Consider the following 14,730-nt stretch of genomic DNA (forward strand, 5'->3'; position numbering starts at 1 on the left):
GGAAGTCCCTGAAGATTTGTTTGATATAATATTTTTGCTTTGATTTTCTGAATAGAACTTTGTAACACTTGAAAAACGTATTAAAGAGGCAGAAATATTTACTTCACCTAGTAAGTGCTTCATCTAAGAAAAAATATTTTAATAAAAAGGTTTGGCACAAAATGCCACCCCCCCAAAAAAAAAAGCTTTTGTTGAAGCCTCAGCGATTTGCAGTCAAGTTTCTTTTCTTTGATCTATCATTGGAAGAGTTACTGCTTTTGTTCTCTTGCTCCTGTTTCCCCTGCCATCCATGCTATGAAGCAATCATTCTATTTTATTTTTCTAAGATTTTAAATTCCACAAACCTAAATTAGGGCTTAGTGTCTTCTGCCTTTGTCACTATTGATGTTTTTCATATACTTTTCTCTCCTGTGATTGATTTGGCACATCATTAGTCCACTTGTTTTACTTTTTTTTTTTGCAGTATTTAACTCAGGTGAATTTACCATTTTTTAGAATAACTTACCATAAAAAAATTTGTATTCATTATTACCTACACAAGTGAAAACATATATTTTCCCTGCTGTTTAAAAAGATCATTGATGCCCAGATCAGAATGTTGTTACATATCCTAGAAAATTCTCTAACTCAGTTAATTGGTTTTATATAGTGTAACAATGCTGTAAACATTATTGGAAAAGTTTTTGGTATAGAAGGAAGAATATAAACCTCACTCAAAATGGTGAATAATAATAGTAGTCATAATTTAAGTAATACCTTGTTTTATTAATCCTTTGGTTTATATTTTACTTAGTAACAGTTAAAATTATTTATTATGGGAAAATTTACATACAATGTTCAGTGATGTTGTAAGCCTTTCACTATCAAAAAATTTAGGAAAACATAGTTCAAAGATAACATTGGCAATGTAGAAAAAGGTGTTGAAAAAGGCCAAATTTTATTTGATATTTGGTCTTTATTGTTTACCATTTATCAGAACCAAAATTCTTTTGTGACTGACAGTTCATTTGCTTTCTAGGAAAGTGGGTACTAACTAAGGACTACATAATTCATAGTGCCAAAAGTGGCAAATGGCTTGATGAAACAACTTACGAATGGGGATATAAAATTGAAAAAGACTCCCATTATTCACCTCAAATGCAGTCTGCACCTAAAAGATGGCGTGAAGAACTGAAACGCACTGGTGCTCCAGGAGCCTTCCATAGATGGAAAGTTGTCCTCCTTGTTAGAGCTGATAAACGAAGTGATTCTCTTGTAAGGTGAGATTTCATAGAAGCTAAAGCAGTGAATGTGAAAACAATTTTGGGTTGCTTAAATACCTTTTTGTATTTCTTTGCAATTATTCATTTATTCCAAATGAGCCTTGATGATTTACTCTTTGATCTCCTAGTTAAGCCATTCTGCACTTTTAAGCGTATGTGTCTGATGGAACAAAATCTGTTTTATAAGTATTGCATTATTCTCAGGGTCTCTGTTCCACTTTCCATGTTATTTCTTTGCAAACTCAAGTAAAATCTTTATTTTAAATTGGAAGATATTTGTTTTCAGTTGTGAAGCACTTACAGTTTTTTGTAAGTGAAGTATTACATTAAACAAAGGCTTTTTTCTAGGTTTATGTGGTGCAGTCTTCATGGTTCATACTGTTTCCATCATAATTTCATTTCTTTTTATCTTTTACACCATATTTTAAGACGACTTCTTATTGGGTAAACTGTATTCTTAGACTGCTGTGACTCTTTTTGCCGGGAGAGTATGGTCTAAGGGCTTTTTGTTACCTTTACTGAAGTGTAATTTATAGACCATAAAATGCACAGATTTTAAGTGTACGTTTTGATGAGTTTGGACAAATTTATGCACCCATGTTACCCATACTACAATCAAGATGTGTAACATTTACATCATCCTAAAATATTCCCTTGTGTTTTTGTACATTTAATTCTGCACCACCAAACCAAACAACCACTAATTTCTTTTTTGTCACTGTACATTAGATTTGTCTTCTTTAGAGGTTCATATAAATGGGATCATACTGTATATACTCCTTTGATGTAGCTTCATTTGCCTGCCTTGTTATTTTTGAGATTCATCCATGTTGTTGTGTGTATCAGCAGTTCCTTTCTTTTTGTTACTGAGTAGTATTCTACTCTATGTATATATCACAGTCTGTTTATTCACCCATGGATGGACATATGGGGTTTTTTTGGTTTTGGTTTGGTTTTGCTAATATGAATGAAGTGGCTATGAACATTTGAGCATGAGTCTTCACGTAGATGTGTTTTTATTTCTCTTGGGTAAATATCCAGGAGTGAAATTGCTTGCTCAGATGGCAGTTGTACATTTAACATTATGAGAAAATGCCAAACTGTTTTCCAACTTGTTGTACCATTTTACATTCCCACTAACAATGTATGAGAGTTCCAATTGTTCTGTAATTACTTTGGAACTATTGTCCAAAAATGAGGTGACCATATTTGTGTGGTCTATTTCTGAACTTCTTACTGTTCCATTGATATCTATATCTACTTTACACCAAGAACACACTGTTTTGGTTACTATAGTATTATAGTGAGTCTTGAAATCAGGTCTTGTGAGTCTTCCAACTTTGTCTTTTTCAAAATTGTTTTGGTCATTCTGGATCCTTTATATTTCCGTATGCATTTTAGAATCAGCTTGTCAACTTCTACAAAAAAACAAGCTGGGATTTTTATTGAAATTGTGTTGAATCTGTAGATCAAATTGGGAAGAATTGAGATCTTAATATTGAGTCATCCTATCAGTAGACTCTGTTTCTCTCCAGGGCTTCTTTAATTTCTGTCATTAATATAGTTTTTGTTGTATAAACTTTGCACATATATTGTTAAATTTAATTCTATGTACTTCATATTTTGGTATGCTATTATAAATCGATTGCTCTGTAAGGTTTTATATCCATTAATTGACTTTTCTCCTTTATTCTGTTAATATGGTAAATTATTTTGATCAATTCTTAAATGTTAAACGAAACTTGTATTCCTGAGAGAAATTCCACTTCACTGTAGTGTATTATCCATTTTTAATAATTGCTGATTCTATTTATAAATATTTTGTTGAGAATTTTTGTATCCTCAACCTGATAAATGACATCTATGAAAAAATCTAAACAATATCATGAATTTTTTTTTTCCACCATAATTGGGAACAAGACAAGAATGCCCCCTCTGACCGTTAATATTCAGGATTTTACTAGAGGTACTAGCCAGTGCAATAAGGCAAAGAAAATAAATAAGAGGCATAGAGTTGGAAATAAAGAAATAAGAATACTTGGTTTTATTTCCATAAAACATGTTCATATACCAAATAATTTACTAAAAAAAGCTATTAGAACTAATTAATAACTTTAATCAAGATCACAGGATAATAAGTGACTAAATAAAAATTGTGTTTTTATATGCTAGTGATGCAGTTGGAAATTAAAAAAGCAACACAACTCTTGGTTTTTGGTGATTTGATTATGTATCCACATATATGTGTGTGCATTTTGTTTATTGTTTATTATTATTTATGTTACTTGCTTGGAGTTCTCTTAGCTTTTTAGGGAAACAGGAGTTTTTGTCTTTTTTAATTTTGTGAAATTCTTGGCCATTATCTTATAAATATTGAATTGGCCAAAAAGTTCGTTTGGGTCTTTCCATAATACCTTATGGAAAAAGGGGATGCTATTATAAATATATCGGCTCTGAAAGTTTTTGTCTGCACCTATTGAGATAATTGGCTTTTCTCCTTTATTCTGTTAATATGGTAAATTATTTTGATCAATTCTTAAATGTTAAAACAAACTTGTATTCCTGAGAGAAATTCTACTTCATAGTAGTGTATTATCCATTTTTAATAATTGCTGATTCTATTTACTGATTCTATTTCCATGAGATCTTATGGAAAACCCCGAATGAACTTTTTGGCCAGCCCAATATTTGTTCTATTGTATTCTTCTTCTGTAGATCCATTACCCATATTTTAGACCATTTGATTCCATTCCACAGTATTTGCTTTCTCTGTTCTGTTTTTTTTTCCCTTCGTGTGTGTGTGTTTTTCAGTTGGATACTTACTATTGACTTATCAGGTTCAATGATTTCTTCCTCAGTTTTGTGCAGTCTATTGATAAGCCTATCAAAGAAATTCTTCTTTGATATAGTATCTTAATTCTACCTTTTTGATTGTACTGTCTTCTGAATTTCCCATATGTTCATGCACATTGTCCACCTATTCTATTATATCTTTAGCATATCATTCACAGTTATTTTAAAGTCACTTTTTTAAACTTTCAACATGTGGATCATCTCTCTGTGCTCTTTATTGTTTTATCTCTTGACAATGATTTGGTTGTTGGGTTTTTTTCCCATTTTTGTGTATGTCTTGTGTTTTTGTTTTGTTTTGTTTGCATACATAGACATTCCCTATAGAAGAACAGTAGAGGCTGAGGTGAATAATGTTAATATCCAAAAATGGACCTACTTGTAAGGCAGTTAGTATGGGGTCGTTGAGTTAATCTTGTCAATTGTTGAGCTGGCTTTGGGTTTTGTTAGTGCTGTTTTCATCTTCAGCGCATCATTTCATTTTATTCCAGCAGTGGTTTACAGTTCCCTTGTGCTTAGCATGGGGCCTGTGATGCTGGAGGTTTTTTAATCAGTGTTCTTTATTCATTCTCAGATTTCGGTAGTCCCTTTACTACTTCCTCACAGAAGGGCTCTTCATATTCTTCCCCTCTTGCTTCCTACTCATTTCTAGGTTGGGGAGTAAGGGTTGGTGTGTTTTCGTTTTGTTGAATAGGCTTTAGTCTTAAGCATTCTTCATGTTCTTGGTCTCTGGGGTTGGGATATACCCATTGCTTCTGTCTCAATTTCCCATGGCAGCCAAATTCTCCCTTGTATTGTGGGCAGGGTCTTGGGTAAGAGATTTTCTAGCATCTCCCCCAGCATCAGGTCTCTGCTTTGTATTAGTGCAGGAACCCAGGCCCAAGTGTCATTCCTGCCCCTTCTCTAGGGACAGGTGGCTTTTGCTTCTATCCTTTATCCCATCTTTTTTTGGCTGCACAGCAGGAAGTTTTCTTACCCCTTTCCCAAAGGCAGGTGAGTTTTACTTCCACTCTTACAACAAAAGCAGTGCATCTTTTCCTGGGTTCTGAAATAGAAGACTTTCTTACCTTACCCAAATAACTTAAGGCTTTTGCTTCATATGAGAGATGGATCCAGGGAAGTGAGCCTGGTTTTCCATCTATCTCTTGTTGGCAGGCAGTCCCCACTGGCCCACCTTCGCTAACAATGGGGTTCCTGCTGTTACCTGCCCCTAATCTTTTTCGTGAATACTTAATAGATGCTGGTGGCAAAGAGCTTGCAACTGAGGGGGACCCTTCCATGTGTCAGGGACTCTCAGTTATTCTAAACTTTCATGCTGCCTACACTTGGCCTTTAAATTTATTAAGATTTTACCTGATTCTTGCCTGCATTTATGGTGGCTACTTCTCTCTGGTGTCCTGGCAAAAGTGAAATAGTTTGGGTATCCAGTCTCTTCACAAAGGTGGTTGTCACTCTTTTGGAAATTCAATTTCTTGGTTGGCTTATTATCTCAGTTCTCTGATAGTTCTCATGAAAAGTTCTCATGAAAAGTTCTCACACTGTCGTGGCATTTTGTGGATTATTTGGCTTTTTTCTTACTGTCAGGTTGTAGGTAGTGTTCTCTTGGCTTTCTAAATCCTCTGCAGTAACGAATTTTCATGAAACTTTTGGGTGTGTTTGTGCCTGTGTGTCTGTGTCTGTGTGTCTTCTGAGCCTAAATGTAAAATGTATTTCTTAATGTAGATCAAAGTTATTAAACTTTTTCAAAAGCTAATTTTTAGAAGAAGTTTGGCAAGTTTAGTTCTATTTTTTTGTGGTCCAGAATGATTTCCTTGGAGGTATGTTGTCTTCTGAGGTAAATACTTTCTTAGAACTCTTGCATTGTTTTTTCTTTTTTGGCTTATTGAGGTGACTTTTCCTTAGGAAATAAACTTAGTGTTCTATTTTTTTTTTTATTCATCACACCACCACCCCCACTCCCTGCTGCTTTCCCCCCTTGTAAACTTAGTATTCTTGATTCTTAAAAACTTTTCCCATATCAAGAAACGGATAAGTAGAGGGAATAGCATGATTTCTCAAACACATCTGTTCTGAACAACTTAAAATTTAGGAAATCATTGCAATAGTTATTCTCCGTGGCACTCAAATAGACCAAAGGAATTAATTCCTTTCAGAAAGATCTGCTTCTACTCCTAGGAAGTAATTGATTTAGATAATTTGACTAAACATACTTTCTTTTTTTTGTTTGTTTGTTTGTTTGCGGTACGTGGGCCTCTCACTGTCGTGGCCTCTCCCGTTGCGGAGCACAGGCTCCGGACGCGCAGGCTCAGCGGCCCTGGCTCACGGGCCTAGACGCTCCACGGCATGTGGGATCTTCCCGGACCGGGGCACAAACCCGTGTCCCCTGCATCGGCAGGCGGACTCTCAACCACTGGGCCACCAGGGAAGCCCCATACTTTCTTTTTAATATACTTTCTACATTTTCATTTAGAGTTTTGGAGGCTGGAAAGGCAAATGTTATTTTACCAAAAAATTCGCCAAGTGGAATAACTCATGTGATTGCCAGTAATGCGAGAATCAAGGCTGAACAAGAAAAAGATAACTTTAAGGCTCCATTTTATCCAATTCAGTATCTAGGAGATTTTCTTTTAGAGGTAAGTAAAAAACAAACAAAAAATTAGTAAACATTTTTAAATGTTTATTTTATAAAATATTGATACAGTGAAATGTAAAAATCAAATTATGTTCTGAGTTTTGAAAGTGCGATTAGAATTAAAATGAAATTTTTAAGACAGTTGCTCTCAATTATTTAAATATTTGAGAGTATTTCTGATAAATCTGAAAAGAACTTATTAAATTTAAAATTTGTCTTATTTTAAGTCTCTACTTCTGATTTCAGTGCTTTGGTGATGTTTATTACAAAATAATTTTAAGCATTTTAAACCAGAGTATAAATAAAACAGCAGTGGGCTATAGTACCATGTGAGAATTCTTCGCTATTTTCCCAGTGGAAAAGAGGGAGCTGTTTCTAAGAATTTAGAAATATTTTCCTGTCCTTTTCCTCCACCTACATCTCCTCACTTGGTGCACATACCACTCCTTAAGTAGTTTGAATGGAAATAACCCTAGAAGAATTGCTCTAAAGGTAAGCAAAGAAGAATTTTTAAGAAGCATCACTTAAGGTGGAAGAGAACCTGCAGTATGTCTAAAAACTGAACCTTGGTCTTCTAGGAAAACTTAGCACCTTCTTCAGTGTTTCCCATCTTGATAGATACTATACAACCTTTTGTCTAATAATTTATGTTAGAAGCCTGGGAATCACCCTTGAAACCTTCCTTTCCTTTATTCCCCACATCTTGTCAATTACCAAGTCCTATTGATTTTATTTCAAATACTTCTTGAATAAACTGCTTCTCTTCTGTACTAACATCATATTGAGTTCATCCTCTTTGCCCTGTCCTCCTGGAATCAACTCCTTATTATTCTCCCTAGTGTTCTACTTCTTTACTTTTGCTAATTTCCTAGTAACTCTTACTTTTCTTTCTCTAGTCCATTCAGCTTCATCTAGAAGTAACATCTAAAATGCTCTTTCTAAAATAGTTCTGATGCTGTCTCTCTCCTACTTAAAACTGTCCAATGGCTTCCCATTGCCCTTAGGATAAAGTTGTAAACCTCTAATACAGCTTTAAGTTAGCACAGGGTTCCTGTCACTCCTACCTTTGCAACTATAGCCTGCTCTACTTTTTCCTATGCTCACTATACTACAACACAACTGCCTTCTTCTAGTTTCTTAAACAGGCTAGGCTACTTCCTACCTCAGTGTCTTCTGAAAAGCTATTTTCTCTTCCTAAAAAGGTCCTTTCCACTATTCTCTCACTCCCTATGCCTGCCTACTTCCTGCTTATTCAGTTTGCAGTTATAATGCTGCCTCTTCAAGGAAGCCTCCTTGGCCCCTTATTAAAATAGTTAGGTTCACCTCTAATGTGTTCTGATATCACTATTTTGCTTTATAGTACTCATCACAGTTGTAATTAATTGGCTGATTACTTGGTTCATGTCTTTTTCCCCACCTAAACCAAAAGCACTGTGTCATCAAGGATGATGTCTGTCTTTTCCATAGTTATATCTGAATCATCTTGCATAAAGCCTAGCACATGGGTTCTCATTTTATATTTGTTAGATTAATAGAGAAATTATGAACAACCCTTGAGTATTCCAAGAGTAGATGTAATATATCATTGTATAATTACCTTTCCCTACTGAGTAGCGGCAGTGTGGATTGGAAATTTGACCTTAGTTCAGAGGATGGATCTGCTTGGACTATGGATAATCTCATTGTCCTTGACAGTGATTGGTCTAGGAATGGGCATGTCAACCAGTTCTGATTCATGGGACATGAAGATAGGTATGTAAGAGCTTCTGGGAAGTTTCTTTCTCATTCTGAAAAGAGCCTCTGGCAGCCTGGCATCTGCTAAATGTAAACATGGAAAAATGAAACGAAACCGTAATTACTACTGGCAGCCATTCTTTAACCATGAGGAGAAGTAGCCTTAGGTTGAAACCAATCCTGTAGACAGCAAAGTGTAGAGACAGAATGTAGACTCTTGTAGAGATACTTGAGTTGCTGGATTAATCAACCCTGAAACCTGACTTAGCAATGGACCATATTGCCATTCTGTGAGGTAGCAATTTCCATGTTGTTTACGTTAGTTTGTTGGTTTTCTATTATTTGCAGCCTAAAGCATCCTATCTGATCTACCTAACTGAACAGTTTAAAGGTAGTATTAACTCTCAACAGAATGAAAGCCATTCTTAACTAAATTAGAAAAAGTATCTGAATTTCCCTTTCTCTATGGAAGGAAATGAACAAAATGTAATATGTATTATGCTTTCTCCATAATCGTATTTTGCAGTAATCTGACACAATCAGATTCAGCTTCTGAAGTACTAGAGGGCATTAGTATATCAAGCAAAAATAATAGACAATCTCTAACTTATATTTGTTTTTAGAATACATTGTTTTATAAGCTCTAGATTAGACAGCTAAGAGTTCATAACCATTCATTCCAAATGAGGCATTTTGTGATCCCTTCTGAGGATAAGATAGTTAACTTCATTTTGATGTCTTGCTTTTCTTCTACCTCTTTGGCATAGAATATAATACATTCCTCATTAGATGGATTCTGAAGTGTCCTTTAAGGAGAGTTGCCATATAAAATGACTGAGTCAAAAGTAACAATTGAGCAATTGTTTAAAAAATAGTTGTGTTTAACCTACTTAACTTTTTGGAAGGCCACTTAGTAACAGAATCAGGAATTATTTAGTTCAGGTTTATAGGTACTTGCTGAAGACTTCTGCTGTAGCAGTCATTATGCTATGCACTATAGAAAATGAATAAGACCACCTGCCAGACTTCAAAAACAAAATGTGGCATAAACAGAATGTGGAAACTGTTAATTACAATTTAGTATGTATTGTGCAAGGTATAGAAATACAGAAGAGCAAGTGACTAATGTATCTAAATTGTTTGGCCCAAGGAAGATGTCACAAAAAGGCGAGAATACTTAGGAATACTCCAAACTTCTTTTGATTATCTGTCCAAGAAATAAAATAAAATGATCCACAGAAAAGTCTTAAGGAAATATATTAGTAATTGCAAAAACATATACTTTTTGTTCCAGATCAACTAATTGTTGACCTAGATTTGTAACTTATTACTTCTTTAACCATAGGGAAGTCATTTATTCTGTGACCGAATATCTTTCTTTGCATGTAGAAGGTAATACTTACCTTACTTTGGTTGTTATACAACTGTTACTCTAAGCCATTATTTATTGAGTGATTACTGTGTGCCAGGCATGATGCTAAGCATTTTACACACTTAATCTTATTTTAAACCTTATGTTCCTGTGTGGTATGCACTATGGCCTCATTTTACAGTTAGTGAAATGACATATAATTGAATTTAATAATTTTCCCATGATCTCACAGCTATCGTATGTCAGACCAAAAATTGAAGACCAAGCACTCAAAAAATTTTAAGGCTGCTCTCCTCGAGTCTCCCTTTACTTTTCTCATTTTGAGTATTATTAGGTTTCCTTGATAATAGGAAGGTCTCTTTCTGGGTAGTTAAAAATACTTAATGCTGTAGAGATTACCATATGCTAGTAGTCAGTCTAGTTAAGAACCATGTAGAACACTCTGGGAATTTCCTAGTGGTCCAATGGTTAGGACTTGGCGCTTCCACTGCAGGGGGCCCGGGTTCGATCCCTGGTTGGGGAACTAAGATCCCACAAGCCACGCAGTGTGGCCCCTCCAAAAAAAAAGAACCATGTAGAGTACTCAAAAGATGCTTGTTCTAATTACTTTATCTCTCTGGCTCTCCATCCAGTCTTGTGAATTCATTCAAGTTGTGTGGCAAATGCCATGGCTGAATCAAGGAATAAGACCTGAGACCAAAGCATATCCATACCTATTTTAAGACAGAAAACAAAGTCAAATATGTGAATCAGAAGCCAGGGCAACTATTATTTCCACACTGTGCTGCCCTATCTTAGGTAATAGAATAATTTACTGAATTAATAGGCTTTTGGTCATCTGTTTGTAACATAGCATTATACTATATAAGGGAGATTAGACATGGCGCTCTTTTCCTAGATCATATAGGAGACAAACACCTAACACAATGCCTAGTGTATTGTTGGCACTAAAATTTTATAAAATAAGGAATAAGTAATGAATATTTACAGAAAAATAATGCCCATATCTTTCATAAGAGTAGCTGGTTGGAGAGAGTGTGGCTTGGAGACAATTACATGTTGATCATTTGTTTAGTGCTATAGAACATAGATTATTTTAAAATTTTTTCCAAATGTCATAGTCTATCACGTTGTGATTTTTAATTATTTAAATAGGTACTTGAACATTCTAATTCACAGATCAGTATATAGCATCTTAATAGTCAGAATTAGAAAACAGTATGTTCTTCCCTAGTTGCTAATGATAATGGTATGTTCTTTTGCATATGTATTCTGTGTAACTGGAAACTATATGGGATTAATTCATCTGTATTTTAGACATTTCTTGATGATCTAAGCCTGAGGATTTATCCTCTTTGTCAACCATGTGAAATTTGAAGCCAGAAACTCAGTTTATCCCCATTAAAGTTGTCCTTAATGGAAATTGTACATTAAGAGTAATACTTTCTTTGATTCCAGGAATAAGACAGAAGAAAAGTCTTCATTTTTCATGGCTTTCAATTTCACTTTTCTGAGTAACTGAAGAAATTTAATGAGCTACTCTCAGGGATTGTTGTCTGGTTGCAAGATTGCAAGCTGCTAAAGGGCCCTCATATCCATATAGGAAGCCCAGTACAAGTGAAAGGGAACCAAAGATCACACCATAGGCCTTAACCACATTTCATCTATATCATGATTGTTCCCTAGGAGGACAATGATTCTCCAGTCTCTTTGTGTAAAGATGGTGAATCTTTGAATACTCTTGCATAATAAGCACTTGAATTCATCTTTACTCTCAATTCTTTATCTTACTAAACTTCGAGAATTTTATGTATAAGTATATATGCAACTATATTTTAAATTATTATTGGTAGGTAGTTAAAAATTCAGTTTGGATTCCTTAACAAGAGAAATAAATGTGTTTGAGATAGAGTTAGGTGAAGATAATTGCTTACTAATGTTCAAGTAAAATAAGAGCTGTGAATTTAACTATTAGCCTATTTTCTTCTCTGTATGATAGACGTGCAAATAAGAAGTCTTACTAGTAAAAAGCTGAAAAATAATCTGAGAAATAATCTATAATCAGAAAATGTTGAAGTAGATTGTAACTTTAACTTGGTAAGGGACTAGATAAAATAGCTTTGTTCATGATTATTCATAAAAAGGGCTGCTTGTTACTAGACCAACAGAGCATTAGCTTTCCTTGAGATACATTATTATTATTTTATTATTTGGGACCTTTGTTTTAATGATTTTTTTTTTCCCTTCAAGGAACTTAATACTGTTTAATAACCTTTGATTTAGAAGAGTGCATTTTTTTTTAGAAGAGTGCATTCTTGTACCTACTTGTTTGACTACCAAAATATTTTGCAATTATAAAGTTGGATACCATAAAGAGTACATAATGTTGAATTCATACTTAATTGATTGCCTAAACCATTTTTACATACATACAGAAAGAAATTCAGAATGATGAAGATTCCCAAACCAGTTCTGTTTGGAATAACCACAGCAATCAAGAAAAAAACAAAGATTTCAGGAAAGATATGGGATTTCTTGAAATGAAAGGTGCCTTAAAAGAGATCATGTGCAGAACCCAGGTAACACTTTATACTCTAAAAAAATCTTACATTTCTGATTTTTCTTACAAAATTTGTGAGAGGCATTATTTGGTGGAAATAACAATGATTTTGGAATCACAGAGCTGGTATTTGAACCCAGCTCTGATTTACAGTCTATAATTTGAACATATTGGGATATTGTCCATGTCTCTATTTTGAGGCTCTTATTGAAATAATATATATGTGCATATGGAAATTCACAGTTCCTAATACATAGTGTGTTCTCAACACATGGTAATTACTTAAAACAACTCGGTATGTTGAATGTAAGGTGTGTCTTAAAAAGGATTCATCAATATATGTATTTATATTCATGGTCTAAAGTCAAGTATTTTACTGCATATAGATCAAGTTTTTTTAAATGGCACAAGTGAATTCCAGTATGATTAAATATGGAAAACAAAAAAAAACATGAAGGACTCTGAACTTAGAGCAATGAAAAGTACGTTAAGAAAGCATATTTGTGGGCTTCCCTGGTGGCTCAGTGGTTGAGAGTCCGCCTGCCGATGCAGGGGACATGGGTTTGTGCCCCGGTCCGGGAGGATCCCACATGCCGCGGAGTGGCTGGGCCCGTGAGTCATGGCCGCTGAGCCTGCGCATCTGGAGCCTGTGCTCCAACAATGGGAGAGGCCACAACAGTGAGAGGCCCACGTACCGCAAAAAAAAAAAAAAAGAAAGCATATTTGTGGCTCTCAACTAAAATTTTTCAGTTAGTAGGAGCAACCAAAAAAGACATTATTAGTTCTACCCTAGAAGACCTAATGTTCAGTTATGTTCAGTTTCATACTGTTTTTTATAAAAGAGACTCTCTAATTGGTTTACCAAATCATTAGCCTAGTAATTATTATTACTTAGTCTAAACTAAAATATTTTTAAATATGAGTAGAAAGAAATTAAAATTTGTTTTTACTGCATCTGTCAAATTTTACAAAGAGAATTCTAGGAACAATTTGGAACTTCTTCAACTGAGCAGTACCTTACAAAATCATATATGGAGACTGTAAATAAAACTTTCCAAGAGATTAAAATATTTTTGTGATTTTCTCTAGCTTTTTCAAAATGCAGTTGATATTTATGTGACTTAGATGATTTTCTATGATTATGTGTACATGATCTTAATTAGAGGCTTTTGAGTTCATATGTCTGTTGAAATAATGCATTATAAGCCACAGTATAACATTTTTTACATAAAGGATGTAAAATAATGAAGTTATTAAATTAGTTTTATTTAACATGAAAAAAATGGAGATTTTATGAAAGATAGGGTAATTATTAAAATACATCTGTAAACATCTTGAGTTTTAGAACTCAAGAGGTTGTATATAAAATGCTTCAATCAAAAAACAGAGTAGCTGAAGGCATACAAAAACAAAACCCATATATATGCTGCCAAAAAGAGACTCACTTCAGATTTAATGACATACACAGATAAAGTGAGGGAATGGGAAAAGGTATTCCATGCAAATTGAAATCAAAAGATAGCCAGTGTAGCAACAGTTACATCACACGAAATAGACTTTAAAGATTGTTATGAGACAAAGGAGGACATTATATAATGATCAAGGGATCAATCCAAGAAGAAGATATAACAATTGTAAATGTATATGCACCCAACATAGGACCACCTAAATACATAAAGCAAATATTAACAAACAAAAGGGAGAACTTGACAGTAATATCAATACAATAATAGTAGGGGACTTTAACACCCCACCTACATCAACAGAAAGATCAGACAGAAAATCAATATGGAAACAGAAGAGAATATAGGTATAACACTCTTTGACATAAATTGTCACAGTATTGTTTTTGAATCTGTATCTTAAAGCACAGAAAATAAAAGCAAAAATAAATAAATGATACCTGATTAGACTTAAAAGCCTTCACAAAGCAAAGTAAACCATCGACAAAATGAAAAGACAGCCTACTGAATGAGAGAAAATATTTGCTAATGATATGACCAATAAGGGGTTAATAGCCAAAATATATAAACAGGTCATACATCTCAACACCAAAAAAACAACCCAATTAAAAAATGGGCAGAAGACCTGAAAAGACATTTTTCTAAAGAAGGCATACAGATGGCCAGCAGGTACATGAAAAGCTGCTCAACATCGTTAATCATCAGAGAAATGCAAATTAAATCCACAATGTGATATCACTTCACATCTGTCAGAATGGCTATCATGAAAAAAACCAGAAATAACAAATATTGGTGAGGATGTAGAGAAAACGGAACCCTCATACACTGTTTGTTGATGGGAGTATAAATTGGTGCAC

General features: G+C 34.3%; 1 protein-coding gene across 1 annotated transcript in view; it reads left to right on the forward strand.

Annotated features, from left to right (window-relative positions):
- Positions 1 to 14,730, forward strand: part of SLF1 (SMC5/6 complex localization factor 1) — a 57,624-nt gene that overhangs the window by 9,061 nt on the left and 33,833 nt on the right. The window contains exons 4-6 of the mRNA XM_024746980.1: positions 1,019 to 1,259; positions 6,583 to 6,745; positions 12,286 to 12,429. Of these exons, the coding sequence (XP_024602748.1) occupies positions 1,019 to 1,259; positions 6,583 to 6,745; positions 12,286 to 12,429 (548 nt within the window). The remainder of the gene's footprint in view (positions 1 to 1,018; positions 1,260 to 6,582; positions 6,746 to 12,285; positions 12,430 to 14,730) is intronic.

The sequence above is a fragment of the Neophocaena asiaeorientalis genome, unplaced genomic scaffold (assembly GCF_003031525.2).
Source record: "Neophocaena asiaeorientalis asiaeorientalis breed wild unplaced genomic scaffold, Neophocaena_asiaeorientalis_V1.1 scaffold550, whole genome shotgun sequence".
Lineage (NCBI taxonomy): Eukaryota > Metazoa > Chordata > Mammalia > Artiodactyla > Phocoenidae > Neophocaena > Neophocaena asiaeorientalis.